Here is a 17,047-nt window from a genome sequence, read left to right on the forward strand (position 1 = left end):
TGTACTAAAGGACGTTTATTAACACTCAAGCATAATTGGCTTCCATTTAAAAAGGTGACAGTTTTAATAACTATACACATCTAGCTTTAACTGTAACACTGAATGGTCACAGCCACATTTAAAACCAGACTCAGTTCTCTAAACAGCAAATTGTTACATTAGGAGGGAGACAAAAAAAACGAACAAAAAAAACCAGCCTATTATGTAAAAGCATTCATTACATTCTGAGCAGTATAAGAGAGACATACAGTATATAGTATAAATATGGTGGATATCTATGACATAATGAAAGATATCAAAGAGGAGTTCAAATCTTCAAAAATTTAAAGCAAGTTAACCCCATGTTTAAGGAGCCGCTGACGGGCTTTTCTGGGTAGTGAGAAGGCACTATCCTGAGGATCAGGACTTCCAGAGTTTCTGACAGGTGTTCCCTGCTGGAGAAAATACGTCTCCTGTGCGGTGTTACGGGTTCCATACACTGCCACGCCAGCGTTCCTGTAATTCAGGACACAAACACAGTGTTTACATAGCTGAAATGTGCGTAAAACTATTTTTAACACTTACATTTTTAACTATTTTGAACTTCTAGCATACAGTGATGAGTACATACACACAATTATTCAGAGAAAACCTGTGAAACATTTTCAAAACATGACGGAAATGACCAAACAGGCATTCAAACACACACTCTAACCTGACAATGGCCTCCTGTAGTGTGTCTAAGTGTGAGAAATGTGAATGGAGCAGTGCGGTGGCCCTCACAAAGGCACGATCCTGGGGTCCAGCGGAGCGCCCACATACGTTAGCTACAGGACAATATAAAAGTCACTGTGTATTTTATGTATGTTCCTGAAATAGTTTAACATTTGTCAACATTTAGACTGAGTTTTTTTTTTTTTGTGGATGTTTATATATGTACGAGACAGGACTTACTAGTGAGTGTGTTTTGAATGCAGTCATAGTGGGCAAAGGTGTAGGGCCCCGGGGGGCCGGGGGTCCCTGGTGAGGAGTTCCTCAGGTGAGCCTCAAGCCCATTCAGTGATGCCAAGCTGCTGTGATGCTGCAATAACAGTAGACAACACTTTTATAACGGAAAACACAGCTATACACATTGAAACGTTTGGGGTCAGTAACGTTATTTTAATGTTTTTGAGTGTCATGCATTGCTCACCAAGGCTGCACTTATTTGATCATCAGTATTAATTATGTTTACTGAGCATTCTTATGTAATGTAATAATGCAATAAAATTCGCAAGTTAATGTCATATGAAATTTTTTATAGTTTTTTAAATTTTTTAATGTTATACCAAAACTGAGTGATACCAGAATTTCTTGAGTTATACACTACCAGTAAAAAAAGTGTAAGGTTGGTAAGATTTAAAAAAAAAAAAAAAGTTTCTCATTTTTTTTGAGGATTATTTTATGAATAGAAAGTTCAAAAGAACAGAATTTATTTAAAAATGGAATTTTTTTGCAACAATAGTACTTTACTGTTTCGATATACTGACCTCAAAAAAAAAAAAAAAAAAGTAATAATAATAATAAATATATATATATATAGAGAGAGAGAGAGATAGGGAGAGAGAGAGAGATAGGGGGTTCACATTCAGCACAATTCATTAAGTTAATATGTATAAATATTTCAAGTTGACACACACACACACACGCTTCTCACCACTTCCTCTCTGGCCGTAGGGTCTGTGTTGAACTCGGGCTCCACCAGCAGGGCCAGGACCAGCCCATTGACTCTATGCTGGTATAATACTGAGGGCACTAGAGAGCTGTCTACTAGTGGTTCATGTGGTGGAGGTGCGTTTGTGGGTTCAAATTTCTCCTTCAGTCTTCCTTCGACTTGCTTGCTTTTTGTTCTCGTCTTTTTCTCTGTTTCTCCTTGAAATTTGCCATTCTTATTGGTCACACGATTGTTAGCGTCCAGTTTATCTTCTTCGCTTTGAATGTGGTTGTCATGGTCAGAGTCCGACTGCTGATACCCATTAGTGAGGGCTTTTATTTCTTCACTCTGAATGTCCTGATCTGAATTTAAACCTTCGCTTCTGGTTTCTGACCCGGAGTTTGCATCTATATCCTTCTTTGTGTTCAGGCCTGTCAGACTTCCTGTCAAAACGTGTTTTTTTTCTGCACACAAGTTAGTTCCATTAGATGCGTGGTGGTCTTGTGACTCAGGAGTGAAATACTCTGATTGGTTCATGAGATCGGAGTGAAGGGGAGTGTTAACCCGTGAGGGAGAGGAGCTGAAACACGCTTCATCGGAGAGGGAGGAGCGAGGAGACGACGGCATCGTCTGATAGGATGTTGGGAGACATTGTGTGAGGTCTAAGCTTGAGTCAGTATCTGTGGTTGGGGTGTCGGATAAAGTGCGGGACAGGCGGGACAGGCGGGACTTGAGGGGTTGGCAGGGAGGTTGATTGCAGTGAGACCTAAGAATGAGAGAATATATATATAAAAATCAATCGATATGTATTATGTAATTACACAACTGTCCAAAAGTTTGGGGTCAGTAAGATGTTTTTAAAAGAAATCAGCAAGGATTGCATCAAATTGATCAAAAGTGTGAGAAAAGACATAATGTTGCAAAAGATTTCTATCTAAAAATAAATTATTAAAGTTCTAAAATGTGAAAATAAGTATCAAGGTTTACACACAAAAAAAGCAGCGGTTTCAATATTGATAATACAAAATGTTATTTGAGCAGCAAATCAGCATATAAGAAGCATATTCTGAAGGATCATGTGACACTGAAGACTGGGGTAATGATGCTGAAAATTCAGCTTTTCAATAGTAAACAGTTATTTTTAATCATATTTTCACAATATTTTAAATTTAAACTTACATTTAACCAGTCAGAATACTATAGACTGTTACCAATCTTAGTTTATTGTTTTTTTAGCATTAGAAAATCAAGACTTCACATTGATTATATACAGAAAGTGAGCAAAGAACATTCACCACTACTGAAGCGCTCCATAACTTTAGTCTAGTGGAAGTTATGCACTCTCGCAAAAACTCCCATTATAATCACTGAGAAAGTGTGGTAACTAATCTGAACGCCTCTGATTGGCCATTGCATTCATAAGCTCAACAGTAACATGTGTGGTTAATATGAGCATTGGTTATAATGCTCAACGCTGCAAAATAACATGGAAAACAAAATCTGATGCTACGTGAGGAAATCTAAATGTAATGCCGCAATCAACACTTTTTATTAATTTTTACCTTAATTGCGTAATAGATTTAGCTTCATTGTGCAGGAATTTTTTTACACCCTTGAATTTGGGGAGCATTTTTGTTCATTTTGATGTTTTTTTGCCACAAGCCCACAATAATTTCCTACCCTGGTGTATATACTTGAAAATGTACAGAAAATTTAAGAATATAGTTATGAATACTTTTTGGAGTTGTACCTGCATGCTCTATCCACTGGGGTGCGGCGGAGCATGTGCAGTTCAGTGGGCGTCAGGAACACCTGTGTTGTGACTGTGAATGAGGACGGTGAACCCACAGAAGAACTCAGGCCATTGGCCGTCACCCGGTAATCCTTTATTGAGATATAAGGAGAAACGCAACGATATAAGATTGTGCATATGCAATGTCAGGAATGACTATGAACTTGATTCTACCTGGCTGTAAGTTTGCGTCTCGTACACCATCACCTTCACTGTCAGCGCAGGAGGCATCTGAGTACTCACCACCCTGTACAACACAGACAAGTCACTCTGTTTGTGTGTTTTCACACTTGGCAGGTTTCATTCGATTTAAACAAACTCTGGTGTGATTGCTCTGTTGGTGCGGTTCATTGTTTAAATGTGAACGCTGTCACTCGAAATAGGGGGATCACATTTTACCGGTAGACATGATTAACCGGTAGAGTTTGGACTATGGTCTCTATCGTGGTTGCACTCACAAAAGCTTATCATTTGCATGCTTGTTTTTAAAAACAAGTGATTTCAAACCATTGAAGCGCAACAAGCAGCTAAAGAAAACTAATTTCCTTCCCTGCGCATTTCTGAACTCTGTCTGACTTTAATTAAAAATTCTCATTAGTATTGTAAGAAAACACTCATTTTACCTGGTCAAAAACAGCTCTGTTTTCAGCACGCCGTTTAAATGCATGTGTCTTTAAATGATAATGAACTTTGCTCACCCCACCCCTCTGTTCTGTGCGTACACCGTTTGTAATAATAACACAATAACCATAACGCATTGTTCATTATAAACGTGGAATTATTAATTATATTGAGAACGTCGTACATAGAAAACATGCCGTAATGTACCCTGAGTGTAAACAGCCGCATTCACGTGAAGCGTGCAGCAAGCGATTTGCAAAGATTAATATAAATATTAATATAAAGTTTAATAAAACGTTACACTCACTTCAGTTCTTCTGGAGGTGCAGCAGGAACACGAATAGTTGGTACCGACCAGGAGCAGCTTCTTAGCAAAACCAGCTTTATACTGACCCTCGTTTGTAAAGCAGTCTGGTGTGTGAAATGATTCGCGCAAACATGAAAGCATTGACGTTGATCGTGGGGAATATTCCCTTCGAAAACAAAACTCAGCCACTGCGTCTTCAGCAGTTCGGATTCAGGAACATCAAAATGACTGCTGTGTTCCTTATTGCACCCAAGAACAGAACACCACAATCGCTTAGACGCCATTCTGCTCCAGCGTATCAACAATGGCGGACTATGATGACAGCTCGCTCACGAGCGAGGGCGGGTCTGTGTTGAAACGCTGCTGTCAATCAACAATCGTGGGAGGGGCGTCCGATCTTGTGACGTCACAAAATCGAACGGCTTGATTTGAGACGGGGGAAAACATATAAGGAGATTTAAAAAAAAACACTGGATGGATTTTTACCATTATATGATGGTTGTGTACAGGCACTTCCAACACACATTTCAGTACAATCAACTTGTAAAAGTGCATGTACCATTATATGACCCCTTTAAGTGAACGTAAACAGTTGAGAAAGAAAGCGCAACAGTATATTGAATCCGTGCATTCGGTCTTAAAGTGACAGCAGCCTAATATATGTACTTCCTGCTGCTGTCTGTGTCATTAATATTAATCAAAAAACAAAAGAGAGAAAGTCTCTCACTGCTCTTGACTGAATCACTTTTTTAACTTTAATAAGAATAAATGTATAGTTAATTTACAGTGCTATTGCGAAGACTATTGCTGTGATTTTTTAACACCACACTTAACTACTCTACTGTAGTTTTTTTGTCCTATTGCTTGTAATTGGTTTCATTATTCTTATTTTATCACTGACTTTTTACTTGTCTTCAGAAAAGCTTGAGTTTTTGTTGTGTTTTTTAGGCTGGTAGTTCCTTTGTGACATTGAAATTTCAATGGTATCAAATTTTGATTTCATAAAAACCTTATTTAAAGCAAATATATATATATATTTCTGCCACTGTTTTGACTCCTTTACACACTTTATAAGCTCTTTGAGAGTTCTCAGTTGGTAAAAATACCATCATATGTACGCACATGCAAAATGTGGGTTTACTCCAGCACACAGCATGGTTTTGGAAGTTCGGTTAGTTTTGTCGCAATATACATAAAAGCTGGGTTTTTTTTGTATAATTAGGTTCAGTGTTAAAAATGACAGTATGAACGGTAAGCAAACCAGGACAAAATGTGTCATTTTCTTTTTTGGTCCGGACCAAAAGAACCAAGAGAACCGAACTACAAGTGTGAACACACCCTTAATTGCTTTAGCCAGTTACAGATGCAAAGATCAATATGTATAATAAACATTGATTATAGTTAACAAAATTTGTTCAGTGGTGAAAGCTCACCTGCCCCTGTAGAGGATACAACCAGCCAGCACCAGAGGACATCGCTGACAAGCCTGTAGAATGAGGGCAGCCTTCAGCAACAGCAGAGGATCAATCTATAGGGTATATAGACCAAGACATTTTTTTTCACAATGAACATAACTATATAAAGCCAGGTGCTTCACATATGAGAGTATTTGTGTCCAGAAAAATGAAGACTACTTAGTTGCACAACTATTTCCATGTTCTACTTTTTACGGCTCATGCATTTCCGGTAACAGCATTCAACGCACCTACAGTACATACAGACAGTTACTCACAAGAACGCAGATTATTACTACTTTTTAGTGCTGTCAGATGATTAAAATACTGAATCATGTTCTTTGCACTAACAAATTATTTAAATTTTTTAAACCATACTGATTACGGTTTCTGTAAATATTTGTACATTTTTATGAATTGGCCTTTTTCAGGCCTATTAACTTAGTAGCTGGCTTCCTTCGCTTTTATTGATATATTACAAATTGTATTTGTACAGCACTTTAGTCAATGTAAGCCGAAATAATTGAATGTATCTCATGATTATGTATCTCCACATTTACTTGTGAATATGAAAATACTTATTTTATAGCTTTAATTAATTTGAATGTGTAATATTGGCTGCTCCTGAAATGGGTCAAGAACGTGCATTTAATGCATGCCATGGACGGAGCAAGAACATAACATAAGCTAAGTGTCAAAAGTTGGGGAGCTGAAAGTTTGCCATTTTGGGACTTGCTGTTGAACTGAATGGAGGAAGCAAACCGTCTGCTTAAACTAATAAATATATTCATTACAAATAATGCACCAAGGTTTCAGTCGCCAGTGAAGAAACCATGAGCCAAAGAAAGAGAACAAATAGGGTTAGTTTAGGATCAGTTGGGAAAGTGCATGATATTCTAGGGAAGCAAGATTGCTTTACAACACAACAACACAGCGACTAGTTTAGAGCACTGATACCCAGCGGTGAAATAATCTTGTATGTTTACCAGCCACTGCTTTCTCAGATCTGCTTGAGTTGGATTAAAACTTCATGTTTCATTGAGGAAATGCAATGCAATGATCCGAATATCTCTTCTCCCGTCTCTGAAAATGTTCCGATTTTTCAATCTTTCTGCGGACACTGATTTTAAGGCGGTGTTCAGTAAACTAGGCGACTACAGCACATTAAAAACATAAAAAACTGGAAACTACAAGGTCAGTGCAAGTATTCCATTCCCACAGAGCGCTTAATTCCCAGCTTGCTGTTGCAGTACTGACTGAATGAATCATGTTCAACTTGAAATGTTTTGTGGCACACTGTTAACATAATGAGAAGAGCGGGTTCTTACATGTGTGGAGTCGATCGTCCTCAGGCAGCTGAAGATGTTGTGCAGCTCAGTGGAGCCGCCCTGCAGGTGACAGAGATATCTTGCCCATTGTACAGCCAACTCCTCCTGACTGTACAACTGTCAGGCAAAACACAACATATGTGGAATTATGTTTTAATATGTATTAATTTATGACAAAAAAAATATTTGGGGATGGTACGATTTTTTTAATGTCTTTGTGCTCACCGAGGCTGCATTGTTTGATCAAATATACAGGAAAAACTGCTACAATTTTAAAATAACTGTTTTTCTATTCTACTATATTTTAAAATGTAATTTATTCCTGTGCTGCAAAGCTGAGTCTTCAGTTCAGTGTCACATGATCCTTCAGAAATCATTGTAATATTCTGAATTGCTGCTAAAGATACATTATTATCATCAATGTTGAGAACAGCTGTGGTGCTTAATATGGAAACAATGATTCAGATTTTTTTAGGATTACTTGATGAATATAAAGTTTAAAAGAACAGCATTTATTTGAAATAGAAATCTTTACCGTCACATTTGATCATTTTAATGCATCCTTGCTGATTACAGGTATTAATGACCCCAAGGTATATGTTAAACAAATATATACATTTTAAAGTGGCCATTTGATGCTTTTTTAATGTTTACCTTTACCTTTAGTGTGTAATGTATCTGTGTGTGCATGTATAAGAACTATTACAAAGCTCAAAGTCTCCCACGAAGGGATTTATTCGATCTATCAGAGAACACTGTTTCAGACCTGCCTAAAACGCCTCGATCAAAGTCCAGATATTACTTCCACAAACATCTACATCACAATTTGAAATATTAGCACAATGCCCACCCAAAGGCATACACAAAGAAGAAGGTGAGGCTTCAGTGAATTGTAGTGTTGTTGCCATATTTTGAAGACGCTGTGTGTTTTACACTGCGAAAGGTTCTGCCAAAGTCATTCTAACAAAGTTGGTTCTAATCGATCTCCTTGATAATTTTCAGAATCTAACTAGGCCTCAAACTGATATAGTAAATCTGACATCATCAATAACAGTTTGCATTTACAATTGCTTTTGAAGCCTCGGAAGCTGAAACTCGCGATTATGGTAAGTGGTGTTGCGTTTCCGATACACACTTGAGGTTTTTAGCCAATCAAAGCATTCTGGGCTTTTCGGAAGGAGGGGCTTTATAGAAACTAGAAGTGTTTCAGACAGACTGGGAATAGAGGTGCTGCAATAAAGTACAGTATGTGAAAAATAATGCGTTTCTTTAACATTAAAGCATGTTAACCTTTTCTAGCACACCAAATAAATGAGACCATTTTAAAAAAAGCATCCTATGTCCTCTTTAAATCATGATCCGTGAAGAGAATACTGTAGGCTGTGTGTGCTGTATACTGTATACCTGGTAGCTTTGACGCACTGGTCCATTGTAGAAACAGAAGAGGGCAATCAGCTGATCTAGGAAGTCACACACACTCACATCAGGAATGTCTACCACACAGCTTAATGCCTGGAAACCGGAGAAAGATCCCATTCAAAAGAGTTGTAAAACCACAACAACAACAAAAGTCATTCAAACCAAGACTCTGTTCGAAAACCTTGGTTTTATTTCAGTTAGGATGTAGTAAGCACCAAAGCGCCATGTCATTACACAAAGCAATTTACACAAAGTATAATTTTCTCTTACCCAAATAAAGTTATCCTTCATGCGGACTGCATACTTGCTTTTGCGCAGGCGGAGCAGACGTACGGGAGATGAGGACAGTTCAGACACACAACGACACACACCGGCCAGCTGTCCACAAAGCAGCTTTTGTTGGTCTATTGGTGTCTGTAACAGCACACATACTGTCATGCATTCAATGCCTCGATAGCAGAAAGTATTATGAAGGTTGTCTTCTAAAACAGACAAAATACTCGATTACATGCTTTTCTCACAATTGCAGTAAATTATTCATTATTCATTGTATCTCCCAACTATTTCTTTTTTTAATCTGTTACATTGTCCTTTCTAAAAGAGCCTACTTCTCATATACGTTCAGAAGGTCCTCCAGGTTTGTGCAATTTCACACACAAACCAGCCACTATATGTGCCTATCACTGAAAACTGAGACCTTCACAACATTTGATCACTGGATTTACATAAAACATTTCACTTTCACGAAGTGTTTTCTCAACATTGCATATCAATTCATGACGAACACAATAATTATTTGAATTATTACTCAGTAAGTCTTTTAACCATGTATGACTGTCTCTGAAAGGCTTTTGTCTTTCAAACACATTAAAATGTACAAACTCACATCATTTCAAATTTACATGCAATGCAGGGATTCCCAAACTTTTTTTTGTCACCTGAACCTCTTTGACCTAATACATTTACTTGAAGGCCCTGAGATAATAAAATTAAGACAATAATAATAATAAAATTAAGTTCATGGTTCTCTGATGTCAGTTAATGTTCACATGACATACAGGTAAACAAATTAAATAGACATTTTATATTTTTAAGTAAGCATTTTGATTGTTTTTATAAAAAAAAAAGAAGAATTTTACATGTTTATGATTTAATTACTTTTCATTAAACTCACAAACCGCAGTCTTGGAAACCCTGACGTAATATTTAATGCTCTTCATGTTGTTGATAAAGAAATTTAATCATTTTTCTTTCTCTTTGAATTCTTATATCAATATGGTATCTAAAGTATATATCAAAAGTAATCTAAAAGTAATCCACAAGTAGTCAGATTACCTTAAATGTGTAACGTAATGGATTATGTTACAAACTACAATATTTGTAACCGACTACAATTTATGGCTTACATCCTCAGGATAGAAGTAGTATATCCCATCTACAGTCAGGTCACCCTCCTCTTGCACCTTTGAACTATCATACAGGAAGAAGAAACCGCATCTAGAAATAGAACCAAACATGTATGGTAAAGTTAGCCTTTAAACTTAATGACTCAAACTTCTTGCCTTCCAGTATTACTGATAAAACTTCAGGAAATTGATGCCGTACTGTTTTCCATTCATGTAAAGGATGATGATATCCCTAAGCACGTATAATACATTGAACAATGAACTTTCTGTTCTCCATGACTTCATTGATGGGTCACATTGTAAGGAACGTATTTCTAATGAAAGTTTAAGCAGCTGTGTTTAATATATGGGACACAAAATATCACTTTGTTTAAAGAAAGCCTGTAACAATAAACAATAAAAAAAGTTATTTGCATTACTTTTTCTTTCCTGGCTAAGGTTTAAGGTCACACACAAATGTGATGTCTAAGTGACTACGTTATAGAAAAGAGAGAGGATTTTAATTCAACTGAATTAAACTGAAAAGTAACATGGATAAATTTTTTTAAATGAAGTAGCTCAAATATTAATGCATAAATTTAAAGCAATGTGTTACTTGTTACATCAAAAAGTAATCTGATTACATAATGCAACGTGCATAACTTTTTACCCCCAACGCTGCTAATAAACTGAATATTATTCTCACCGTCTGGAATCAGTCAAAGCAGCCGTCTCAGCCATTGGTGATCTGTGGAGAGAGCAGCAATCTGGTTAACTTTCCTACATCACAAACTATGATTAACTATGTTTGTAAGGGAGAATCTATGGGGAAAGTAATATGCATGGAAAAACTTAAGCATGGCATAAACTTCGATTGGTCTGAGACCACGTGAAAAATATGGGACATTTTTCATTTAAACTTGGTAATAAAAATCTTGAAGAATATGGGCAACCAAACAGGCTCTAAAAAAATACTATGAAAGTCATCAACTGTTTGGATACCGATATTCTTCAAATATCTTCTTTTGTGTTTAGCATAAGTAAGAAATTCATACAGGTTTGGAACAACTTGAGGGTGAGTAAATGATGAATAAATGAGAAGTTTCATTTTTGGGTGAACTATCCCTTTAATTAGACATAGGCTAGCCTTCACTTTAACCTCTGATTTTTCCTAATGCCTTACAATGTTTGTGTACAAATTATTTAAATGTAGAAAATACTTTTTTTTTTAAACTTTAATATAAGCTGTAAAGACAGTAAAATAAAGTATTTATTGCTGCACTCAAGTCTCAAGAGTAACATAAGAAATATAGAGGAATATGGAAACGAAATGTATAAAATTGCATGAAAATTAACTCTAAAATACATTTTATTATTAAGCAAAATATCCTGCATATTAAGCTAACTACACATTTTTTAATTTATAATGAAAAACATTAATAAAAACTACATAGAACACAAAAAAATAGCATTTTCTGCATGTCGCCACTCTCTGTCTCTAAACTTTGCCATGAAATATAATGATTAAAATCCTTCAGAAATCTTAAGTTTTGGGGATTGTTGTGTGACTTTATATCCAATCTATTTAAAATGTTTGCTTGTTTTTATGAGAAAAAAATATTTTATCTAATATTTTAGATAAAATACACATTTTAGTCATGTCTCTGGGTTTTCACTCAGTCCTGTTACCCTAACACATTCCCCCCTCTGAAAAACTTGGAATATTCCACAAGACACATTTTCAACAGGAAGTTGCATCATCTTGATCTTCTAAAGGCAATGGGAAGACCATAAGTAAGTCCTCTCATTTTAATTTCTGTATATTTGATGAAATTGTAACTGTGACTGAGAAGGTCAATCTCAACATACTGTCCTGTTACCTAAATGATTTCTTAGAATTTATTTATTCATTTTAAAAATATTAAGTTCTGTTAAGTTACTAGAATTTGCTCAGTGTCCTCATGCTATTAGCATGTATGCTATGTGGCCATATGTCATGTATTTGATAACTTTTTTGCTTAAAAACTCAATCCTGTTACTTTCGGTCCTGTTGCTAAATATTAAAAATAACAGGAGTGAGTTAAAGTAACAAGAGTGAATAGAGTCCTGTTTTGTTGATTTAATACTGTAAATATTAGTTGATATAATACTATTCACCTGAATTATGAGTTTTAAGGTTGCAATTACTTATATTGTAGATATTAGCATTAGTTTTACAATGTGAACACCGTACTTCCAGGAAGCCAGTCCACCACAAAGTGACTCGAACGTTTTGTCTTTGTCTTCCTTATATTTTGTAGAAGACGGAGAAAACCCATACTATGCAGGTGCCAGAAACAAACACCCACATATGGCATATTGCAATGGAAGGAGCAAAACACACCCGCAACCCTCTCTTTTCTCCCTTTTTTGTCTTACCTTCCCTCTTTCTTCTTATTTCTCTTTCCACCTCCTTTGCTGTGAAGTACTACTAGCATATAGTACATCACTTCAACATAGAAATCTTATGCACACACAGTCATGTACACTCTCTCTCTCATGCACACACATATGGACACTCATTCCTGTTTCCTGTTCCTCATTCCTGTTATGAAATAGTTCATTCCTGTTACTATTTATTTATTTATTTTCTAAAAAAATAAAGTTAAACCACTGTTTTTATCAGTTTTGTTTGGTCCATTTATACAATTGTTTAATAAATTAAATTATTAAAAAAATATATAAACTTGAGGCTTCGGTCTTCTTTAAAATGAAAAAAAATGGCTTTGTGTTTTTTATTAAAATACACTTTGCCTTAATATATAGTGATTTTTTTTGTCACAAATATCAGTTATTTGAACATATAATCAACTATTTCTTTAAAATAAACACTTTCTTGTGGGGAAAACAAAGGAATTAATTGACATGCTTTTAAACATGCTTTTTAAATGGCACATGAGTTTCGTTAACAGGACGGAGAAAACATGCGTCCATCTTCTGCTTAGAAACCTTGTAAATAATTAAATAAAGTTGCCTGAGATTGACCAATACACATTTTGAATAGTTAAATATTTGAGTATTAGATTCAGTGTTAAAAATGTAACAAAAATAAAATAAGTTTCATTTTGAAGAGTTACAAGCAGCAAATGTCACCCATTCGGCCCTTAAATACTTGCACATGTAGCCTATTTTTTTCGAGTTTCTTTATTTTTATTAAGTAACGTTAAATTATTTGGATTATTCTCAAATCATGCTGGATAAGGATCATAAGGTTTTGCACTAGTGGTGTTCAGTGCTGCTGATACATAATACGTTTTTTGATGGGCATTTAATTTTCCATCATAAGACAATGTACGTTGCATGCACGCACTGAACACGCAAATGAGACGACAAACAAATCGGTCCTCAAGGATCATTGTCCAAACAACAAGAACCGATACAAACACTAGATTTAGACTCACCATCGGCGGGTTGATTGAAGAGCTGATAAACTTCACTCATGTCAATAAACTTCAGCTGTGTTACTGAATCCCACTCGGGCTCCCTTAATGACCCATTTCCGCTTAGAAAATACTGAAAAAACCTCACGACAAACCAAATACCAGTAAACTATTCCGTATAAATAGGAAATACGATCTCATGTTTCATAAATCCATTATATTTCGAATTTGAGAAGGAATGTGTGTCACAAGAGTAGTCATGTGAGAGTGTCTTGACAGTACGGCGAGCCTGGAGGGACAAACTTTCTCCACTTTGCCGTTTTCTGAGGCGGCATACACATTTTATAGATTTTATATATATGTTAAGTCAAATGTTCTGTAAATACACCCTAAACAAGCTTTTAAAAGTATGTTTCTTTAACCTTTTCCTAAACTCCCTGGTTTCACAGACTAGTCACTAGTGCATGGTTGAACTGTTTCAAATAAATAGATCATATATCTTAAATGTCAGTGTCATTGTTTTGTCTCAAGATGCACACCAGTAATGTTTTTCTTCTACGGCATGTTAATAAAAACTACTGAAATGTCCTAATTAAATGGCTAAGGCCTAATCATGGCTTAATCTAAGGCCAGTCTGTGAAACCAGGCCTACATGTAGCATTTACATACAAGTAAAACATCCTAGGATCTGAAAACTTCAACCACTTCCTTCAAAAATGAAACTTCAGACAGTTTATAATTTAATTAATAGATTTTTATTTTTCAGTTTGAGCTGACAATGTGATGCAATGGTCCTTGAGTAAATGTAACTGTTTCCATACGGTACTTCCACTAGGTGTGGAAAGCACAGAGGTAAGATCAACAAACTGTAAACTGAAAGAAACTGAGGAGTGGTCCAGGCCTGGGCAGATGTCCAGGGATGAGAGAGGGGATAGAGAGGGCCCTCTGGTCCCTGTAGGGGAGTTCTGGGAGAGCTCCTAACACCCTTCACTCATCGTGATGCTCGTACCCGTCGGGGAGGGCGTTGACGTGGGCGTTGTGGAAGAGCGACTTGGTGCCGTCACCCCATGGGAAACGCTAATGTCAATGTGTGGAAGAGAGAAGAGAGGCATAGATGTGAAGTGTGTTGCTTGAATTACAAAATGATCAAATTTATAAATAAATTACACAAATTTTTCATAGTCAAATGTTTTAGTAAAAAAATATATATATGTAGGTAAACCTTTTTTATTAGCATAAATAGCATGTGATTAGCTTTTCCCATTCAATGACTATACACGTTTATTTTTTCATTTAAATTATAAATAAAGTATTACTATAGCATGATTAATCATTAAAAGATTGTATTCGCGATTCAAACAGCCATGCGATCTATATTCCTAAATGACAACAATTCGGCTCTGTCTATTAAACCTTTGACAAGTACGATAACGGCGAACACTGAAATCTGCATTGGCTCTGCGGTTGACCCCAAGAGTAACTACATTTTGACTATATTTCCTCATAAAGGGGCAGTCGTGGCCTAATGGCTAGAGAGTCAGACTTGTAACCCAAAGGTTTCCCAAGGCACCTAACTCCCAATCGCTCCTCAGACACCACAGCAAACGGTTGCCCTCTGCTCCGGGTGTGTGTGAACTAACGGGTTAAATGCAGAGGACAAATTCTGAGTATGGGTTACAAACCATACTTGGCCTTCACGTCACTTTCACTTTTTCACTGTCATTTACATTAAATATTTTGAATCTGCATTAAATGGCAATAATATAACTACATTATATCCCGGGATAGAAAGTGTACTGAAAACAACATAATTCTCCAAGAAATGTTGTGAGTACAAGAAATGTCCTTGTACACCATTTTACATCGTGTATGAAAAAAATAAAAGATAAAAAATCAGTTATAAGGCTTTAATGAACATTGTTTCTTCATATTAGAGGAAGAATTAAATGCTGATATGATATCTCGATTGAATTGATGCCTGAAGGATGTGCTTCCACATATATATAAGATACATAAACATATATAAAAATACATTTTTTAGTTTTCTATGCGTGATTTGATTTGACAGGAGACACAAGATTACTCTCTCCCTAGCCAATCACATTGAGGCATAAAAATAAAAACAAGTAAAAGTAGTTACCTGACTTCATTTACTCAAGTAAAAGTATACTAAACTACTTAAAATACAATTAGATCAAAACTACTTACAGTAACATTTATAATCCATTACTTCATACACTGATTATACCAGTATATAGCAAAATTACGTTGTAACGGTGATAAAAGATAATAAAATAATCCTTAAATGTCTTTTAACCAATATATATGCCTGCAGAAATGTTTTAACCAGATTACCACATCCCTTACCATGGTAATCATCAAAGCTCCGCTATATTATGGAGTAGATGATATTCAAAGTATCAAGATATACAAGTTATATTATAGTCCTAACAGGAACATATCAGCATTTCTCTGTACTGGTATATGCATTGCATATGGTTATGGTGTGTGATGTCACAGCCTCATTCCTGGAGGCCCTCTAAGGTCTCATGCACAGAGCTCCAATGTCAGGATAAACCAGCAACTCACATTTACTAGAGAAATCAAATCATGTTTTCTTGGCTTTCAAACATGATGCATAGCTTTAGCTGACAAATACCTTTATTTCATGGTTTGTCTGTTCTTGGAGGTATCATTTGCACGACCCATTGATCTTGAATGACATTGATTTTCAAGACCGACAACAGTGTGTTCATGTTAATGTATAAATCAATTAATAACCAGCCAAATTTAAAATAGGGTATTTGCAATACTTTAAAACAAAACTGCCTCAAAAGTGCATGACCAGACTCCAATGAACTGCTGCACTCTCCTTTCATGTAACAGCATGAAGATGCATAAACTCACAACAAACGACTGTAAAGGTGTTTTTTATTGTGAAAAGTGAGTGTGTTCACCTTGCTGCGGATGCGCAGGTGGCTGTAGGGAACGAACTCCGGCTGGTCATGGTGGTGTTGGGACCTGAGGTACATGTTCAACATGCACACCGCGACTCCGGGCAGAGCCACCACAAACGTCAGGATTTTCCAGGTCTTGGCTACATGAACATATGAGAAATAAGACATATTCTGTTTGACATTTCCATAATAGCACATCAACCGGCTGACATGCTAACCGTTTAGTTCACTTAACGTTAACTATGTAGTTATTAAGACGTAATTAACTCAGTTTTCGTTAACTCACTATACAAAAGACTAAACTAAACGCTACTCTACCACCTTTATCAACCACAGCACAACATTAAACAGCCATTCGTGTCACATTCGCAAGGTCAAAAGGTAGAGTTACGGCTGTTCGTAACGGTCGGTGTTTTTTATTACAACGACTGTTTTAAGCTGTTTAGAGTTGTAACTGACCTGCTTGTTCGCCGTGAGCTGCCACAGCCGAAAGCTGACGGCTTTGGGTCAGCGAGGCGGACTTGAGGAGCTTCTGGGATAAACGTCCGATCGCGGCCATTTTCGCGGAGACTGGAACAACAGTGGCGGAAGAAGAGCATTAATGCCGCTGCTGGTGCTGGAGATTGACGCGCCCGCCATCTAGTGACAGGGAGGTCTAAGAACGGCTTTAATTCCTAATTAAATTAAATTAAA

The 17,047-nt window shown here is 36.4% G+C and overlaps 2 protein-coding genes across 3 annotated transcripts; both read right to left on the reverse strand.

Annotated features, from left to right (window-relative positions):
- Positions 1-13,693, reverse strand: hps4 (HPS4 biogenesis of lysosomal organelles complex 3 subunit 2). 2 transcript variants are annotated; one of them, XM_084389407.1, is made up of 13 exons: positions 13,419-13,693; positions 10,685-10,726; positions 10,000-10,090; positions 8,864-9,007; positions 8,579-8,686; positions 7,175-7,291; positions 5,826-5,920; positions 3,639-3,711; positions 3,423-3,556; positions 1,676-2,438; positions 934-1,060; positions 695-806; positions 1-495 (listed from the first exon to the last, which is right to left on the reverse strand). In XM_084389407.1, the coding sequence occupies exons 2-13, from the start codon at positions 10,717-10,719 to the stop codon at positions 324-326; spliced, it is 1,971 nt and encodes a 656-aa protein (XP_084245533.1). In that variant the 5' UTR covers positions 10,720-10,726; positions 13,419-13,693; the 3' UTR covers positions 1-323. The 2 variants fall into 2 exon arrangements, with proteins under 2 accessions (XP_084245533.1, XP_084245532.1); XM_084389406.1 differs by having other exon boundaries at positions 3,408-3,556.
- Positions 13,694-14,129: 436 nt separating this feature from the next.
- On the reverse strand, positions 14,130-16,939 carry cox6a1 (cytochrome c oxidase subunit 6A1). The gene is made up of 3 exons (XM_084389471.1): positions 16,814-16,939; positions 16,355-16,494; positions 14,130-14,474 (listed from the first exon to the last, which is right to left on the reverse strand). The coding sequence occupies exons 1-3, from the start codon at positions 16,911-16,913 to the stop codon at positions 14,385-14,387; spliced, it is 330 nt and encodes a 109-aa protein (XP_084245597.1). The 5' UTR covers positions 16,914-16,939; the 3' UTR covers positions 14,130-14,384.
- Between the last annotated feature and the right edge of the window lie 108 nt (positions 16,940-17,047).

Source organism: Rutilus rutilus (assembly GCF_951802725.1).
Source record: "Rutilus rutilus genome assembly, chromosome: 19".
Lineage (NCBI taxonomy): Eukaryota > Metazoa > Chordata > Actinopteri > Cypriniformes > Leuciscidae > Rutilus > Rutilus rutilus.

What these genes read in the sequence shown, in the direction of transcription:
- hps4 (XM_084389406.1), bottom strand. Translation starts at nt 10,719, where the DNA reads ATGGCTGAGACGGCTGCTTTGACTGATTCCAGACG. An exon ending in CATTCAAAACACACTCACTA is followed by an intron (nt 807 to 933) that starts GTAAGTCCTGTC and finishes ATTGTCCTGTAG; the next exon opens with CTAACGTATGTGGGCGCTCC. An exon ending in CTACAGGAGGCCATTGTCAG is followed by an intron (nt 496 to 694) that starts GTTAGAGTGTGT and finishes CCTGAATTACAG; the next exon opens with GAACGCTGGCGTGGCAGTGT.
- cox6a1 (XM_084389471.1), bottom strand. Translation starts at nt 16,913, where the DNA reads ATGGCCGCGATCGGACGTTTATCCCAGAAGCTCCTCAAGTCCGCCTCG. An exon ending in AGCTCACGGCGAACAAGCAG is followed by an intron (nt 16,495 to 16,813) that starts GTCAGTTACAAC and finishes ATGTTCATGTAG; the next exon opens with CCAAGACCTGGAAAATCCTG. An exon ending in ACCTGCGCATCCGCAGCAAG is followed by an intron (nt 14,475 to 16,354) that starts GTGAACACACTC and finishes CATTGACATTAG; the next exon opens with CGTTTCCCATGGGGTGACGG.